Here is a 19,572-nt window from a genome sequence, read left to right on the forward strand (position 1 = left end):
AAGGCACACAAATTTGACTGCACACCCAGGATTCCCTTCCGAGATGCAGGAGAGTGCTTGGTGTGTGAAGTAGTACACCCATCTGAATCTTTTCTTGCTCGTCATTTGCAATTTGTTCTACTGAATCTGGAAGAGCCGCTTAAGGCAGGCAAAGTGCTATTTTATGAGAGTGGTATGAGCACCGATCGCCAAGAGACTACATATGAAAATCTAAGTTGCTCAGTGACAGCAGCATTCCAAGCTAGGAATGTCCAAGCAGCTGTGAGGACTGATCTACCCTGCCTATTTTTAATGGGATGTGTCATTGGGCCTAGATTAATTTCAAAAATAAAAGATGCTTCTGCAGATATGTTTCTATGACTCTGCTGAATTCAGATTAATATAATGCAATAGTAGCGTAACGCTGGAGATTTCCCGGCCCTTTGGCGTGTTCCACAGGGAGCAGTGCTGGGTGCAGTCGCACTGCAAAGCTGGGAGGCAGGCGAGCCACCATGCAACAGCTAATGCATAACAACCATATGCTCTCTCCCAGATGGTGCTAACAGGGAGGCTACCGTTTACTCTCTTCCTGGTAAATCCAGATTTACACAGAACAGAATACGTGAATGTCTATGTCCCATCACATTACTGTTGAGATCAGTGGATGTTCTTCCACCAGCTTCTACAGAAATCAGACTTGTTTAACATTGGTAGAGGTCCGAGACAAGTAAATCCTGCCCTGTAAATTTAGGTCAGAAAACCAGTTCTGCGACTTTAAGATCAGGAGATCTATGTCTCCGTTACAATGCATCTGACTAACGGGATTTAGCCTTTGTAAGCAGTTAAGCTCCTTGGGGTTACAACCACTTGATTCCTAATTCAAAAGAAGTAGGTGTGAATGCTCACATACTGCTTTATCGTACTGTCATGGCAACAAAATCCTCATAGCTGCCATGTCGTTGTTAGTCATGTAGCAAAGGACAGCCAGAGGATGTTCACTGCCTCCACCCCTCTCAAAGGTTAATACCACAAAAAAGTCCTGTTCCAAAACACTGAAATATCCACTATTGTAATACCTATTTGAGGACCAAGTAACACAATTGTTTTCATACGTGTTGACAGATGTTATACATTCTCTTTAATGCCCTGTACTTTTCCCTCTCGTTTGATAAACCACTATTACTCCTGACACCTACCTCTTTTTTAATGGAATATATTTTAAGAAATATAAAAAGGAAGGCTGGCTAATAATAAATATGTTACAGGGGACCTCAAGACTAATTTGTGAAATAATTCCAGATAAAAAAGTATAGTATTTGTAAACAGATACCAGTCTGGTGTAATACACTGAACAGTTGTATGAACTGATTTCTACATGCTACAAAAAAAAAAAAATCAAATAGAACATGGTTTCGAACATGTCTTTTAATTGATGATGAATTTCTACAGTGCTACAGTATTAACAATCTCTAAAACAAATATCTGAATCTATAGCTCAACAAATCTTATAATCTTTGCAAATAAATAAGCTATTAAAAGTATCATATTGTGCTGTTTTCCTGTCTGTATAAACTGCTAATGATAATGCATTTCAGAAAAAATAACAATAATGAGCAGCTGCAGTGCATTTACATTATTAAGAACCTTTAAGTACAATTTTATACATGATACGCTTAGATAAATATTTCTGTACTTACACTTTTACAAAGCCATCAACTGAACGGACATAAAATACATTCAAGACTGAACAGAGAAGCAAGAAAGCTGTGAAGAAAAAGACAACATGTTTAAGTTGATACAGAAGTCTGACACAGAAGGTACTGTACATTTTAGAACTTGAAAGCCACTACCAGTTGCAGGCCTGAACTTGACAGCAAGTTCCTATGAGAAGGCTAGAGTTACCCAACTCTAGGGTTATCCAGGTTCTCCACGGTTTGTCTTGGTACAGCCCTAAGCTCACTTGTCAGACTCACTCACTTTTGTGACCCAAGAGTTCACAAGACAGGTCTTCTCAATCTGGTAATTCTTAAGGATGAGTCACTTACAGACATCTGTAAAAAGACCCCTAGAACAGCATCAGTGGCGTGCAGTACCAGACACTGAACCAAGACTACCACCCACTATTACGGTGTGCCGTCATGAAAGCAAGTTTAAGGAGCTATCCTTGGCAAATATTAACCTGCCACTTTAACTGCCTTGTAAAGCCTAGTAGGCACGAACAATACTGCAACTCACTTGAGCAAGAGAACACAGAGCTTTCCAGAAACATGAGGTGTTTGTTTCTTAAACAGTCATTGTAACAAACATAGAATAAAACATTTTAATGGGCTACAGTTAATCATCTATAAAAAATGTATGTTCAGTATGAGTTTAAATTGTAAACTGGTGATAAATAATACAGTATTTCTGAGCACATTTTAAAATGTACATTATGAAATAAAATTTAATTTTCAGAAAAGCTTTCAATCTTTTTGTTCAAAAACACATTTAACCAATCCTTTATAAACAACTGCAGCCAGTTTGCCTGCCTGAAAATTTTGATTTATGAAGCCCTCCTGCCTACTGCAGAATACTTATTTGTATTAATTTTCCTCCCTTTTTTTTTCCTAAGGCAGATTAAGTAACAGCTGAATTCACAAAAACTGTTAATGTAGCAACTACCTTAAATTATAATTTTTTGTAATGGTTGTAATTTGTTTTCATTCCAGTTTATTTAGTAATCATATAAATATCCAAATATCCACTAAAATAAGCTACTGTGAAGAGTGCAAATACCACTGTCAGAGCAGTAGCTGGACCTACATTTAAAATGCACATATTTATTTCTGGATAAGAAAAGGTAGGCTCCCTCTGGTCACAGAAAAGGTCTCCATGCGCCTCCCTGTTAACTAGTCATTGCAATCTGTCCATTAACATGAACCTGGCTAAATGTCATGTTCAACGGGAATTAGAAGTGGCACACAGCACCATTTCTCCAAGGCTGTTAATTTTGAACTATACTATTGAGAGCAGTGTGGCACAGCTATCTTGGCATACCAGTATTTCGAGAAATGGAGCCCTATAGATAGTAGTAAGATAGCTGAGTGGAGCAGAAAAGCCCTTTCTGTAACACACCCTTTGTGCACAGACATCCTCCCAGCTGACCGCATGAGCTCCCTATGCAGAAGGTACGACAGCACGTTGAGTTTCCTCTCTTCTCACATCCTGCGTAGCGAGAGGTGAGAGAAATGGCGTCTATCAACTACATTCACAATGGCCTCAGTGACCCTCTTGGCAGATAATGTGGAAGATGCAAATTCCCAGCTTGTACTGCCAGGATCTGGCCCCTAGACATTCCGGGCAGAGCTGTGAAACAAGGCGATTCACCCAATCTGTCCTGGAACAGCCTTTCCCAGTGGGAACAGCGTGTGAGTGTTGGGGGGGGGACCTCAAGAAATCCAATTGCTTTCAGCTGGAGTTTATAAAAGGGACGGTGTCTTTATGTTACTACCAGTAGTAGGAAATGTCACCTGATGAATGGGAATCTCCTTCCAAATGCCTATTCCTATGTATCGTCATTAAAAAAGCTTCATAAGGTCATACTCTATATTAATCCAGTCCAGAAGGCATATATAGCACAAATAAGAAAACACATTTATACGAACAATTTGTTAAAGACTATATCAAAACATTAAAAATGCTGATGTTCGAATACATTCCTAATCTTTCATAAACTGCAGGATTTCAGTGCTTTAGAAAACTAGGAATATTGCAGAGAGGAAGACAAAAAAGATAGGTGTCAAAAAGAAGTTGGAAAGAGAGCACCATATGAAAATCATACTTAACTTTTTATGTCCATTTAACAAGCTAATTAAATATTTCACAATGTTATACTGAAGTTTAAGTAAGCCACCTAGGATAAAATCCTGGCCCATCTGAAGTCAATGGTAAGAGGACTTTACCTGCAATTCTCACTATCTTTGAGAAGATATTAAAACAAAAGGTATACATTGAGGCTTCAGTGAAAGGCTTCAATCAAAAAAGAAGAGGAAGAAAAGAACAGGTTCCTTGTTTTTAAAGTACATGCCATGTAAACTAATCTACATGGCAATCTCTCTGGTCTATCAAACATTGAATGCAATACTATAAGTAATTTTTAGCTTTATTTTTATTTATTTATTATTTAGCTAGACTTCTGTTCCTGTAAATCATCTTTAAAATTGTATCATTACCTTGTACACTATTGCTTTATGAAAGTGCAAATCCAAGATTTTAGCAAACGGTGCTGTATTTTTTTCATGTCACATGTACAAAAGGATATAAAAATAACTCCTTGATTTACATATGATAATATCCTTAAGCCACAATGAAAACAAATATAATACAGTACTATAGCGCTGGTATTCCTTTTATTACAGGAACAGTATCTGTGCGATACACTCATCCGATCCAGAATTTCAAAATCACATCCTTAAAGTATGCAATGCATTTTCAATGAATCAATAGCTATGGTCTTCAGTGAGCTGCCCTGACAGTAAAAAAAGAGACACAGAACTTAATCTAATCTCAGTCACTAATATTTCATCATACTCTTCTGCTTGCTAACTGAGAAATATTTCTAAAAACTGCCATGATGTTCCTCATGGATCAAAAAGCAAGTGAAGTTTATAAAAGAGTACTCTAAGTAAACAAATAAAACTGCTAGTCTGAACATGTGTAACACAACTATTTTGTGATTCAGTGTTGTAAATGTAGTTTATATTTTAAACTTTTAATAATTTTAGCTGCATATAAAACAGAGAAGTAATAAGTTAAATTATAGCACCTTGTGTGAAATTTGTTCTAAAAAATACAAAGATTACACCTTTTAAAATTGTAAGAAATAGAGCTATTCTACCTCAAGTCCACTATGCACCTGTCATTTAAAAGGAAATTTTAATTTACCTGTAATGAAGACATGAATAAATATCATAAATTTAAGGCACAAAGTGACAGTTAGGGATGTAGTAAATCCTTGCTTTTTCATCAAATTACCTGATACACCACAAAAAGGTGTATCTACAATTTTCAAAAAAGCTGTATTATCATAGAATCATTGAAGCTAAAAATGGAAACTGCCTATTCAAGTACATAGTTCAAACTCTTGTTAAAGGAAGATTATTTTCCACTATTGCATTACAACCAACTTAAAACTTTCCAAGAACATGTATGCATTGATAAGCACTACTGTGTCATTCCATAACTTAACTGATCTCATTGGTAGGATCTTTCTTCTGATATTCATCGGATATTTACCTTGTTTCAAATTTATATAATCACACTTTCATACTTAGAAAGCCTCTTCCTTTACATGTATTTGTCACATTACAAAAAATGATACATACTTAACGACTCAATCTTTCCGACTTCTTTCTCACTTCAACTCATTTTGTTACTGTTCTCTGACTTTTCAGAAGATTGAATCAATTCCTCACCCGAGGTACCCGTACTCCAGAAATGACTCGGCAATCACAAGGAGTATTCTAATGCCTGGTGCAGCTCTTCTGCATATATACTCTTCTTTTGACATTAGTGATGCCAGAAGCAACTTTGTTGCCTACATTATGAAGGCTTCTTACTACATTATTACATTTCAATCTTCTCTCTCTCTCTCACTAAGTACCCAAGTTTCCTCAAATGCATTACTTTTTTTCTGCATCTTTCAGGCTGCGTCTAATTCTTGTCTACATTTAATCCATCTGTTCGACCTCCCCTACTCAGGTATCATCTGTAACTTTTATTAATATACTGTAGATCCCTCTTGCAGATTATTGAAGACATTAAATAGAATTAGGTCAACACAGTATAAACAATTAATGAGGAGGGAGCAATTAAAATTGCAGAATAGGATGATTCAAAGCACAATTTATATTTTAAGACGCTATTTCAAATATATTTTATCCCACTTAGCTATTTATAAGAAGTTAAATATCCCACTATAGCTACAGTTTCTAAATGCAATACCATAATTTTTCTGCATACATAATTAAACGTAGAATAGGAACCACGCTGACAATCAGTCTTCCTCTGCAAATGAGTCCCATTCCAGCCACTGATAAGAGAAAGGTAGGCACATCAAGTCTACTCCTCAGCACAAACTTTTAACCAGTTAATATTATATCTATTATTCTACATAGCTTTAAGATTACAAATGAAAATACAGAGAGATTTAAATTTGCACTGACAAACAAGAATTCAGCTCCTTTCAAAAGTCCTTCTGAACTCTACAGTGTGATCCTGTAATTCAAAGAATGTTGAACAACATGCTAACAGCACTTATAACTGGAAAGATATTATTTAATATAAAGCTTAAATAACATTTAAGCCTCCCAATCTATGAAAAACATCATTACCTAATTTATGCTCTGTTTTCCAGAAGACTCACTTTCAGTACAACTTATCAACTCTCCTTCTGTTCTTGATGATGACTACAGGTCATAACAGAACTTTCAGAATAGAAAGCACAGTGCCAACTATTCCAATTCTTAAAGCTATTTGTCAGCCTATTGAAAATAAGAAAATAATTTGTCTGAAGAAATGAACAATTAAAAATCAAAGTGAAACTAAGGATGAAAAGGTAAGTCTGAAGATATATTAATTGTAAAAATAATACAGTCCATACTATTTTATGCACAGTTGTTTATTCTTGTTCCATGTTTTAAAACTTGGACTCAGAAAAATCACAGAAGTTTTGTGGTTTTACCCTCTTTTTTTCCATTAAAAGCACCATAGTTACACGGCTTGATTCAATCGTCCTTCTCCACAATCACTTCGCCATGAAGCACCCTTCTTCTCTGCCGCAGCATGTGGAAGTAGAGTTGTGGAAATACTTGATCAAAGCATAAAAGAAAGCAAATTAGATGAAAAAATTCAACAGATCACATAATGGAAAAATACAATTTTGCAGAATGATGAACTGAGGAAAAATTATGGCACACAGTGCTGCAGTTGGTTAAGGTAAATAATAGCAAGTCATGAGCATTGCAGTGAATTACAAAACAATAATTACTCAAAAGTCAGACAAGGCCCCCTGAATGTATACCCTGTGTTCAGGGAACTTCCCTCCAACCTTTCTTTGTATAAACAGGACTTAACCACTTTCCAGCAGTGCCTGAAGTCTTCAAATTTGTGCTAAGGTAAGCATGTTTGAATTACGACTTTGAGGAGGATACAACTTTACCCTACTTGTTGAAGTCTGAAGTGAGGAGCTCCCTCTCTCCTGGCCCTCTGAGATCTATTATATTACTGTCCTGCTGATACATTTGATCCTTCTATTTAATGGATAGAAAATCAGATTTATTCCTGAAGCATTAAGTTATATAAACAATTGTAAAACTGTTAGTAAGTTATGATAGCTTAGGACATTTTGTACTCATGTAAGTATCTCTTGTTGGCCTTCATGATTTCTTGTGACAAAAAATTTCACAGTGTATGCATACTGTGAAAGTCCATGTTTAAGGTCAACTTCTTAAAGGAATACCTTTTATGGATGCAGATCACAGACCCTTTTAACTTCAATTTTCCTGCTTCTCAATGCCTCTCCCTAATCCCTTGCCTTGTTTCTAGCCTCATTGTCCAGACCATCTAAAATATTCTACTTGCCTAGTTTGGTCTAGCCCCATTCGTGGTGCTGTATCTGAATCAGGTTGCTTTTTCCTTGTCTACACTGCTTAGGTACCAGTGGAAATAACACTGGAAGTGCAAGATAGTCTCCCATTTTAGCTCTGGTTAGCCAATTGATCTGTGGCTTCTGGTATCCAGAAGTACAAGGATGATCTGATTAAACCAGGGACTGAAGTATGTTGAGAGGTTTGGGGGATGGATTTCTGTGAAAATGAAATCTTGGAGAATATTGCTTCAAGTTTTTCCTGAGCATGCTCAAATGTTGATTTTCAGAGACGACACGTAAACAGATATTAATAGCAATAAAAACAAGGAAAACCTCTGGCACAACTTGCAGGACAATTTTTAAGCCATTGCTTCAAAGAGGCAGAGGCACTAGGAATTCTGTGACATAGCTACAGACATTTCTGTGTGTAAGCAAAGAGGTTTTTTACTTTGTCCAAGTCTTAGAAATGTTTTTAGCATTTTCACTGAAATTTTTAAGACGGCTTATGTTCTGAGACAGCTAACAGGATGCAAAATTTCAGTCTAACCAATTAAAGTACAGCAAAGCTTGGAACAATAGAAAGCAGGCTTTTATAGTAGAAAGTGTTCAACGAGTTTAACTACAAGCAGTGTTTCCAGCATTGCTGAAGATTGATTATTATGCTGTTAGCGTTACTACAGTTAAGTAATACTTACATGGCACATAGGAGAACATGACAATAATAAGGAAATAATAGTAGTCAAAGGAGACATTATATTTGTTGGGAAGTCTCAGTGAAAACATTCCTGTTTTCTTCACATAGGGTAAAGCAGCATATATGGTTAGCAGTTCACCTGCAACTCCAGCAGGATACAAAATGATAAAAAAGTTGTATCTGCATTAAAAAAAAAAACCCTTGTGAGAAACACCCCATGAATTTAAAATTTCCTCTCGCTATTATTAGTGGCACAGCAATGTATTACAGTAGTTTCTGCACCAAAATCAAGGACCAGATCCTGACTTGGCACAGAATACCAGTTTCAGTTACTTTGGATAGCGTTGCTTAGGTTTACAGAGAATGCATTCTTCAGTCCTTTTATTTAAAAACAGTGAAGTATCAGAATGTTTGTATGTCTTTCTAATACTAAAAGGTAAAAAAATCCGCAAATCTCCAATAATGTCTTTTTTTTTAAATTTACTGATCTTGCTCCTGTGGTCACCGACAGGATTTAGACCAGGACTGGATCCCAAATTCAGATGTTCCTACATATCTTTGTCACAGTGCACGCACACTGGGTCAACTCTATGTATTATAATTTCTTTGAAGATAATGAAAACGTCGAGAAACGTCATAAGCCTGTTTTACCCACTGCCACATGGGAAATCCAAATAACACTGCATTTGCCACTAATGGAAATAAAAGAAAATGAAAGTGCCAGAAACTTATCAGATCCATTTTAAAATGGGAAGATGATGTTCAAATAAAAGGTGAAGGCATTCCGTTTAAAGAAAATGTCGTTTGAATGCCATAGGCCACATAGGTGGTGACAAAATGAAAAACGTTATCAGTCGGGTTTCTGCTGTCCTTGTGCGTAGTGCACCATGGAGATGCAGTTTCTCCTAAGGAACAGCTCTCGAGTTCATTCAGGGAACAGCAATGTGAGCTGCTGCACAGAGAGAAAGGTACAGTGGGCACTCCATGACCAAAAGTGATGAGGTCCAAAACAGCAGCAACCAAATATGAAACCCTCCTAGGGGCGAATGGGCTTCAAGGACTCACAGGTCAGAGAACAGATTAGGGGAGGTATAAGAAGGCACTGATGCCATGATCTACACACAATTTGTCTCTATGCAGCGAAAAAAAAGCAAAGTAAAAATTCTGAACTAAACTTTAGAGCGTATCTATTCCATTAACACTGGACAGGCAAATCTCTTACAGTTATAAGCTAAAGATCAGCAATTTCCAGCTCCCTTGGAGTACTGAATTTATGCCCAGTTGTGCTGTTTGGTTATCCATAAATCTTGATGGGATATTTTGGACTCTACGAAAAGATAATACATTTTCAAATATGGTGTATATTTCACCATATATCTCTGCTGTGAGAATGTCAGTTTTCCCTATTGTCTATTATAAGGAAACAAAAATTCTGTCATTCAAGATACACTGACTGGATGGCAAAAAGTGTATCTGTCAATGTAGTACTTTCTGAATGCATTTCTCTTTCTGAAGCCTACATAAAAAATTATTAATGAAACTAGACCTGATTATTTTTTAATTTTGCTATTTAGTGCTTAATTATAACCAATCCTACCACTTTAGGTATTAGCAAAAAGATAATGTATTATAACAATGGACATAAATATCAGACATATCAAAGAAGTGCATTAGAAGCATCAGAACTGCATTATCTATAAAACAAAAATAAAGGAAAATAAACAAACACGCTCTTTTAAATAAGAGTCGCCTGCACTAAATGTAGGTAAAATATTTTCCTTCTAACAGTGTAAGTCTGTCTGTCTTACATGTATTTTTCAAATAATGACTACAGAGAATACTACTCTTCCAGTTAAGTCTCCTGATAAACATGCAGTCTCTGTAATATATCCGATTTAATGGCCAACCTTAAGTATGCTTTGAAATCAAAGCAGTTTTGAAATGGAACACACTTTTTATGTGGGCTAAACTAAGCAATATTCAGCTTTGCTACATGAATATAACCTTACAAAAGCTCTGATAAAGCAGAACTTCTCATAAAGTACTAATATGCATAAGACTGAGTGACAACAACTCCCACATTTTCAAAAACCTGAAATCCACAAAGACTAGCACAGGTGCTTAATTTTGGGCATTGTAAGGAGTCATACTGTAAGTTAAAAGATGACTCCAAAGATAAAGAAAAAAAATTAAAGTAAATTAAAGCAGAGTTCAAACTGTGAGACACCGAAAGCAAAGAACAAATCACACCCCAAAATGTCAGCTAAAATATTTTTAACATTTTAAACCAAGTAACAATGATCCCAAGTACAGAAAGCAACCGACTTGCACTCTGCTGACACATAGCCAAAGCTCAAACATCTGCTTTCCTGTGTGTTAGCTCAGCATGCGTGAAACTAACATGCACAGAACCATGAGAAACTGAAGTGCAAGACATCTCCACCTGGCCCATTTAATGAAGTATGGCAAATGGTTGAGCAGATTGAATGTGTAGAAGGAATATCGAGTAATCTCTGTCACAGTCCATACGACCAGAAAAAGAATAACGCTCTCCTCATTCTGGATCTGCAGAAGTATAAAGAACCAACACTTTCTTCATCCTTAAGCTTCTTTTCTGTGCAAACTGCAACAGACTTCTGTTTAAGATATACGGAACAGAACTAACATCTTGTAAAGAAAGAAAATTTTGGCATAAAAGTGGTATGCTGAAACCATCACCATGTACAGTTCTTTATCATATGTATTTACTAACATACAGACATTTTGCAAACTGAGCAATCTTTATCCATTATGCAAATATCAAAATATAAAACCCTATAATTGAGCTTATTCCTCCTCTTTATTCTCTATTTGCATTTTCACTATGCTATCTAACTGTCTAACTCTTTTTATTTGTGGTTGATTTATTTGTTTATTTTCTTACTCCTCAAAACAGCAAGAAGAAAACAACACAGAAGATATGTTCCTTTCATACTCAGTTTTTACCCGTTCTGCATTTCACTACTCTATCTCCTAGACTTTCTCTTACTTTTTATCTTGCTTTTTCCTCACCATATAATGCACGTCTCCACGAAACTTTAGACAAAAGGAATTGCTTAGTATAATCTACTAACTGGAACTTAGTCGCAGAAAAACAGATCTGGCAGACTTCAGGGAGTTGTAAGATATTTAAGGAGCTGAAACACAGATGATCACTGAATGAAGAGTAGTTGGTAGATCAGGAGCTTTGGGTAAACTCACTCAACAATCCCGTTTAAGATTTGAGTTCTGAGTCATTAAACTGCCTCATCGGTAGGTAGCACACCTATCTGCTGTTTCAAAACATCGGTTCTTTTTCACTCTGAATGAACAAATAAACAAAAGTCCCCACATACAGAGAAGGCACATGGGGATCTATTACAAACACTACCTTCTGAGAAGAAGAATTACACGCAAGTAATTTTCTTTTCTTTAAAAGGGGAGGAATTTTGTAATACACTTCCATGCCTGAAGGCTGAAAAGCTCCAGGGATGTCTGTGAAATAAAATAAAGTAACACAAGTTTTGTTAAAATTACAAAAAAGGGAAACGATTTTTTAAAATAAAATGCAACACGGTGACAAAGCTTAATACATCTCAAAGATGCTGAAAATGCACAACCCTGCCAAAAGTCAAGAAAAATTCCAAGTGCTCATCATTTCATAAAATATTGCCCTCAATGTGTCAGTCAAAGAAGGTGCACTTTTAGTGAAAGGATCTCACCAACATCACAAAAGGAGATGTAAAAATATCGCCAATCTCACAAACAAATAGCAACAACTGAAGTGCAAAGACATCCAAACAAATAAGCAAAGGGAAAGACAGAATTAGGCTGTTCTTAGCCTCATGCGATTAGAGACAAACATTGATAACCCAAACTTGGATTCATGTCACAGTGCTAAATCCAAGCAGAAGAGCTTTAAATAAGTATGCAGAGAATTCCTATCTGTTGCCTTGCAAATCTCCAGTCAAGTAGAGAGATCTGGGTCTGGCTATTATCACTAACATGCCTCTCACCACCTAAAATGACCTGAACATTCATGCCTGCTAAGCAGTAACAGCGTGAAATACAATCAGACATACATTCAGATGTATTTTTTCTTGGACACAGCTTGACCTACTGTACTGAAGATGGAGGAAACAAAAGAAATTACTGGATATGCTAAAGATTTAATCCACTGCAGATAGCAACAAAATGGCAAAATGCAATGCTTTATTCCAGCATTTGTGTAAACATTCAATATGAAAATCTTGCTAATCTTTGAGACATTTTCCTTTTAGGGAAAAATGAAAACACTTAGCTTACCCTCCCCCCCCAAAAAAAAAAAAAAAAAAAGCTATGAAAACCCTATTCCATGTTAAGAAAAGCGACAGTAAAGGAAAAGATGAAGTGTAGAAAACAAGTCCTCTGTGAACTGAAACAGTGATTTGACAACCGAGGCAGGTGCTATGGTATCCCATCAGCAGAAAAGCATATGCCATCTGCTGGTGAGACAGTTTAATGGCTCAGCTTTTTAAGTTTAAAGAAATTCAGGAGCACAGACTCAAAATCTATCCCTTAATTCTTACATGCCCTTCACAGAAAGCAGACCTCAGAAACTGAACTGAATGTCCTATCTACTAGCTGTAAGCAGTCTGCTTGTTTCATTCTGCTAACGAATCACTAGACTTACGATAACCACCTACAGCCAGGCAAATAAACTACCGTCATTTATACAGGATCTTAAGCATCACTGTGGCATGCTGGATGACTTGATATATTTTTAATGAAAACAATGCAGTATGCATGCCATCAAACGTTAATATTACCACAATATTAAAATCTTGAGAAGATTGCAAAATCACAACCGTGTTTATCCAGGTAAATTCAGTTTAAGACATATTTTCATTTAGATTAATTCAGTAAGTGCTAATTTAAGTTTTTGAAAGGGAACCAGTAACACTGTAGTAGATTTGCTGGTAAATAATAGCAGTAGTCATTGATCTCACTTAGGTCTCATTGACCACAGCCGGCACGACACCGAAGACAGTGCTGATTCACAGCTAAGACCCAGACCCAGTCTCCTGGGTAGAAGCACATAAATTCCATCCTGTAACTCCAACTTCCAAAATCACACTCAAGTATGTAAGTATTCTCTATGGGAATGTCATTAATTTTTAAATTGGTCTTCCTGGTGAAATGAGAACTGTATTAATAGCTTCTCCTTAAAAACAATCAAAACACGATTTGCTCACGCCCATACCTGTTTTATACTATGTGCAATGAACCACACCATGAAGATTCTTGAACTCACTTGGACCCCAGTCACAAGCACAGATGTGCGAACTATTCCTTAAAAAGAGAAACATGTTATCTCTGTTCCACAATTCATGTTTTAATTAGTTACAGGAGAAACTAAAACAAAGAACTCACCAACTGCACAGTGGACTACCTGTAAATAAAAATAAGTTAGAGGTTACTGATGTACAGTATGTTACTATCTACACTATAAACATGGCCTTTTGATATTAATCTAAACCTAGGCTTAATTCTGAAGGAGAACTGTTTCTTTGTCTCCAACTAACAGTCTTTAAAAGAAATAAGCGTTAGAGCCCTGGCAACCAATGCTGTGATGGGCTCAGTATCTGATCTGTGCAAACACTTGAAAGGGATTTCTTTTCCTAATTAATTGTATATATTACATATTTAGATACTTACAAAGCATTTATTTTTTCAACTACTAAGCTTCCCTTCCATTACGTTATTCAAAGAAGAATTTTAGAGGATAGTGTGGAGGGAGTCATATAAGGGATGCTAAATGCATAGCGATTTTAAAATGTTCTGTATTCATTACAGATTGATAACATTATTATAATTTTGCCAATGACAGCTACAAAGCTTCAGATTTATTGTATTTTCTGGTCAGTAATGTTTAGCAAATAGAGTGCTTTTCATTATTTTGACAGATTTGAGTAGAGTTACTTATTGTGAAAGTTTAATAGCATAAAAGCCTAGATACAGCTGGCCACATGATTTTAATAGTTGTTTGAACTACAGATGTTGTAGGCAGATGGAGAAAAAAAGTTAAAATGTAGATAGGCACTCTTTGTTGTGCCTAGGAAAGAACTGTAAGTGCTCAACACACCCAACAGTTTCATTCCATGTATGTATCATAAACTGAGACCACTAGCGCATAGTTGGCAGAAGTCATATTATTTAAAGAATACTTTGCACAACTTGCACAGACCCTGTTGTAACGGATTATAGGGGGCATGTGAATTCAGTTTGGGAATAAGCAGAAGGAGGAAAGGCACAGAAGGATAATGAGTCCAGTACAAGGAATAAGAGGGAAGCTATCATCTCTGGAGATGAAGACGAGAGATCTACTAAGCTAGAGAGTTGATCTGCTGGCTGGAATGCCTTCAGAGATTTTGCCTTTTGAGTTAAAGACTCTCAAATCAAACCAGTTCCCAGGCAGTATTTGATTTAAAGAAATATTAGAATAAAGTTTGAAAAAATGTGTCCATTTGTTTCAACTAATCACCTGGCCCCCCAAAAAACCTTCATTAAATAATAAAGTTAAAAGGACTTTAAGTACTAATATAATATTTTTATATTAAATTCAGGTTAATAATGTGTTTTGCCTACGATATGCAGCATCCAGTAAAGCAAACTAATGTTTAAAATTTACCTCAAGCAAAGCAAATGTCTGGAAAAATTTAAGCGTCTTTTGAACGCTTCTGAATAAGCCTCTATGTGTTCCTTTCTGTATATAAAACCGCACCATGGCAATACCTAATACCAGCCACCTACAAAAGAAAGAGAATGGATACATTTCAAATTAGAATTCTAAAAATATCCATCCACCAAATAATTTAGTAGAATATTTTCTTCACAGAATATCTTTGCTTCTTCACTTGTCGGTGTTCTTAGGAGATTATTAAAAATATCTTTAGACATAAATATTATATAATGTTATGTAAACATTACACTCTTTTATCTCTTTACTTGGAAAAGGATAAAGAATGACTTGTTTACCTTCAGAGGATTGACTTGAATTGAGGGGACCCCCCAAAACCACAGGTCCATCAGACTTTTCATTAGCAGTGGCTACATATTTTTACTATTAAATCCTCATGCACCTTTACTGTGAACTACTGTTATTTGAAAACACGCAATGAACTCGGCACTGAAGCCACCGTTTTGGGTCGCGGATTTTTATAAGTAAAGGACTGGAACTTACGGACATCATTTTTACATTTTTCATGGCCCCTCAACTCATAATTTTCAGAACTGACTACTGATCTGAATGCTTCTGTTTGTGATTGTCCAACTGAAGTTACCATTATGATTCAGTTTTCAAAAGTGTTGAGAAGTCGCTTTGAAAATCAGACTCCGAAGTGCTGAAAGATGGGTGCTCTATGCTCCTGGTTTCCAAAGGCAGGCATATTTAACTAGCACATTTGATGGTGTTGGCTAATTTTTTAGTATTTTTTTAAGGAGACTGAACAATGCTACAAACTGATAACCCTTCCAGTGTGAAAGAAACTAAGTAACAGTATCTTTTAATCAAACTGGAATTTGATATAAAACTTAAATTGAGATCTCAAATGGAAATTGAGACTAAAAAAAAAAAACTTCTAAACTGTGGTGGGTTGATCCCCACCACCCAGCCCAGACCCAGTACAACAACCCAAGGCATGCGCAATTCCTTCCACATAATTAATCCATGTTTATATAATTAAGATTTTCAAAATAGTGTACCATATGTTCCATGCTTAATGTAGAGCTATACCACATTCTTACAAACATCACACTAGCGAGATGCCTTGAAACTTCAGGTTTCAATTCACAAAGACTAAGAAAGTATAAAAATTCTTCAATATAGACTTACAGGCATACCCAGAGACAAAGCAGAGGGGTCTGAGAAATACTCAGAGGCAGATTTGGAGAGCATATAAACATTCGGAGAAATATTTAGATAAACATTGGGATAAATATTTAACACCTCTCATGTTCTTATACTCTTCCTTAAGCATAAGGTACCGGCTAACATTGGAAACGGGGTACCAGGAAATACTGATCTTTGGTCAGACCTGTTATGCTGTAACAGCATGAGAGTCGCATGGATCGTGGCAGCTCTCTGTTCACCTCAGATGGCACGTAGTTCAGTACCAGCCCCTTAACAACTCTTACACACAGTGCCTACTGCTACGCAGTCACTTGGCGTGGCCCATTCAGGCACTTCATGACAGCATTTCAAACTCACTTAGAGTTAGTCAGGCTTCCTCACACGGTAGGAATGATTCCCCTCCTTGATCCCTTCTACTTTAAGCCCATGAATCTGATCTGCCAGTGCTCCAAAATTTGCCCCCACAAGCGTTACTTAGATTTTATAACGGATTTTTTAATCTAAGCGCATTAATTTGAGGTTGTCTCCCACCACTGTGGAAATGAGGAATTACTGGAATATCACTGGTAGTCCTTCACAGCAAAGCTGCCCTGTTTTATAATAGAGTGTTTGACAAGAGGAAGGTGACAGTGAGTTTACATCCAGCTGGCAGCATGAATGGTGACAGCAACAGCTCTGTCCTAGCCCTAGCCTGAGAAGTCATAATACGTCTAATCTAACAAGGCATTTTCTGCACTTCATTCTGTAACAAAAGGGTTGCAGAGAGACGTAATCTTGGACTACACTCAGAAGCAAAGGCGGCAAATATTTTTCTTAAATAAATTTTTATTTGGACATAGTTTTTTGTAGATCGATTTATTTAGTTGTCAGGGACTTTGACTTTGGATCTCAGGAAAGCCCTTGTACTGAGTATTGCAAATCAGCAGGAAATGGAGAACACTTTCCATAATAAAGGTAGCACTTCCAGTTGGGACTTTCAGTAAGATTGGGTACTGATCTGTCAGTCCCTTAAACCTTTGTTAGAAAGAAAGATAAGCCGCAATGTTTTGTTAGAATGGCTGTTAACATGCAATTATGTATTAGTTTGTTAAAACTCTAGAAACACTTTGCTATACTGCACTGTCTGGACAAATGGACAAATACACTGTTCTTGTTACTTATTTATCCTGTGTAGTGCCCTGTTAAGTACTGCTCTATTTCAAATGTTTATTTTTCTCTTAAGTTGTATCCGTAAAAGATTATAAGAATTTGTTCCTATCTCTTATTTCTCTGTTTCCACATAAAACATGCAATTTTGCATGTCTTAATCCCTTTTGATGTTAATGGAAGATGGGAGAGAAGGAAGTGGGAGATACTGAATCAGCAGCTAAGGTCAAAACTAATATGGTTCGATAATCTTCTACAGACATATAAAGGTCAGTGGCAAGAGTCAGTGTTCATTAGCAAATTCACACATGGAGCACGAGGCTGGGAATTCAATGAGGTAACATTAACCTGCCAGCTAGAAAAAAAATTACATTGAGTAAAAGCACTTTTCAAAAGGTGCTGCTGCTGCAATATATGAACAGACTTCAATACGTGTTCAAGATTCACGGATGCTAGGAAAAAGAAAGCCATTATGATCATATTCCTGGCTTTCTGCATCAGTGCTTGAACTCCTGCTTCAACTACAGCGTATCAGTTTTGCTCTACGAGATTCAAATGGCAAAGAGTTCACCCACTGGTAACCAAGGTAAAATTGTTCTCATGATGAACGTCAGCCTGGAAGTTATGAAATTATTCGTTCTTAGTTTTCTTTTAAGCATGTGGAAATTAATAGTTTGTTTTGTTTTTTTTTTTTTCCCCAAGAGTTATTGAACAGGACAAATTTTCAAGAAGTGAAAATATGTGCTTCAAGCACTAACAACATAAACCTGAGTGCTCTTATGATCTGTGACTCAAAATAAATACGCACTTTCCTCAAAGCAAAGCATCGCAGTATGGAGCACTAGCTCAAACGAGCCCCTTGGGTTATTACAGCTCTTTCCCCCTCCACCCACCCTCTGCTCATCACTAAATGCTCGCTGGCGCTGAGGACCACGCTCGGCTTTGGAAACGACTACCTGGCAGGAGCCGGTGCCAGCTCTGCTCGCTTAGGTCCAGGGCTCACGGACCCGAGCGAGCCACCCCACGCGGTAACGCGGGGCGTGAGCTCGCCGCGCCAGCCGCAGGCGGGAACCGCCGCCCGGGACAGCTCGCCCCGAGCCCCCGGCGCCCCCTCAGCGCCCGAGGCCGCCGCCCCGAACCCCTGGCGGCACCCAGGGGCGCTTTCGCCTCCCCGCGGCCGGCCGACAGCCCCCTCCCGGTGAGGCGCGGGGGCTGGCCCGGAGGCGGGCGGCGGTGGAGGGGTGGCGGCGGCGGCGGCTGTGCCGAGGGACGCGGCCTGCGCGGCACCCCCGCCCGGCATTCCTGTCCCGGCTATACTTAACCTCTGCGGCGGGCTCGGGGTGACGCGCTGGCGGCTGGCAGCGCTGCACCGTATTAGGCAATGCCCGGCAGGCAAGGGCTAGCCCCGCTCCCGGCGACTCCCCTGCGCCCCCGGCTCTCACACTCGGCTGCCCCAAGGTTACCCCAGCCTGCCGGGACCCCGGCACGCCGCCCGCGCCGCGGACAAGCTGCACCCGGCTCCCGCCGCTCCGCGCCGCCGCCCCGCCCTGCGGCTCTGCGCCCCGCCGAGGCGCCGCGCTGCCGGCCCACGGCGTGCCCGCGCCCGCTTACCCCGCGGTCATGGCGACGTTGTAGAAGATGAGCCAGGCCGTGGCCAGGGCGCCCAGCCTCCTCTTCTTGCCGTTCTCCTTCTCCTCCACCGCGCCGTTGCCGCCTCCGTCCTCCTCGCTGGACGCCATGGCTCCCCCGGCCAGGGAGCGAGAGGCGCACACCCGCGGGGAGGAGGGGCTCCCTCCGCGGCGGGGCTGAGGCCGCGCTGACAGCCGGACCTCGCGCTGTCTCTCACCCCATCTGTCTTCCTCGAGGGCCGCTGCCCGCCGCCAGCTGCTCACATGGCGCGGCGCGCTCCTCCCTCCTCCTCGCGGGGGCTCCCCGGGGCACGCCGGACTCCCCGGGGGCGGTGCGGCCCCCGGGCGGGCCGGGTGAGCCAGGCGGCGGCCCTCACGGCGGTCCCCGGGCGGGGCGGGTGAGCCGGGCGGCGGTCCTCTCACAGCGGTCCCCGGGCCGGCAGGGCAGGGCCCAGCCCTCGCATGCGGTGCCCGGGCGTCACACTGCTGTCCCCTCCCGCGTGAGGAAGCTCCCTGTGGGTTGGGGAGAGAGGCCGAGTTTTGGTATGGCACATCCACTAATCTTTTATCTGAAGGCCCGGGAACTGAG

At 39.1% G+C, this 19,572-nt stretch overlaps 1 protein-coding gene across 2 annotated transcripts; it reads right to left on the minus strand.

Annotated features, from left to right (window-relative positions):
* Positions 1-1,386: 1,386 nt before the first annotated feature.
* Positions 1,387-19,292, minus strand: HACD1 (3-hydroxyacyl-CoA dehydratase 1). Of its 2 annotated transcripts, none has more exons than XM_075143886.1 (7): positions 18,967-19,292; positions 14,989-15,106; positions 13,731-13,749; positions 13,561-13,643; positions 10,744-10,865; positions 8,302-8,480; positions 1,387-6,826 (listed from the first exon to the last, which is right to left on the minus strand). In XM_075143886.1, the coding sequence occupies exons 1-7, from the start codon at positions 19,092-19,094 to the stop codon at positions 6,744-6,746; spliced, it is 732 nt and encodes a 243-aa protein (XP_074999987.1). In that variant the 5' UTR covers positions 19,095-19,292; the 3' UTR covers positions 1,387-6,743. The 2 variants fall into 2 exon arrangements, with proteins under 2 accessions (XP_074999987.1, XP_074999986.1); XM_075143885.1 differs by having other exon boundaries at positions 13,561-13,649.
* Between the last annotated feature and the right edge of the window lie 280 nt (positions 19,293-19,572).

Source organism: Calonectris borealis, chromosome 2 (genome assembly GCF_964195595.1).
Source record: "Calonectris borealis chromosome 2, bCalBor7.hap1.2, whole genome shotgun sequence".
NCBI lineage: Eukaryota > Metazoa > Chordata > Aves > Procellariiformes > Procellariidae > Calonectris > Calonectris borealis.

Bases quoted from the DNA above. Each gene is read 5' to 3' on its own strand.
- HACD1 (XM_075143885.1), bottom strand. From the start codon at position 19,094: ATGGCGTCCAGCGAGGAGGACGGAGGCGGCAACGGCGCGGTGGAGGAG. The intron at 10,866-13,560 runs GTATGGGCGTGA...ATACTTCTGCAG, and splicing joins TTGCACATAGTATAAAACAG to ATCCAGAATGAGGAGAGCGT. The intron at 8,481-10,743 runs GTGGAGATGTCT...TTTTTAATGCAG, and splicing joins TACTTCATTAAATGGGCCAG to ATACAACTTTTTTATCATTT.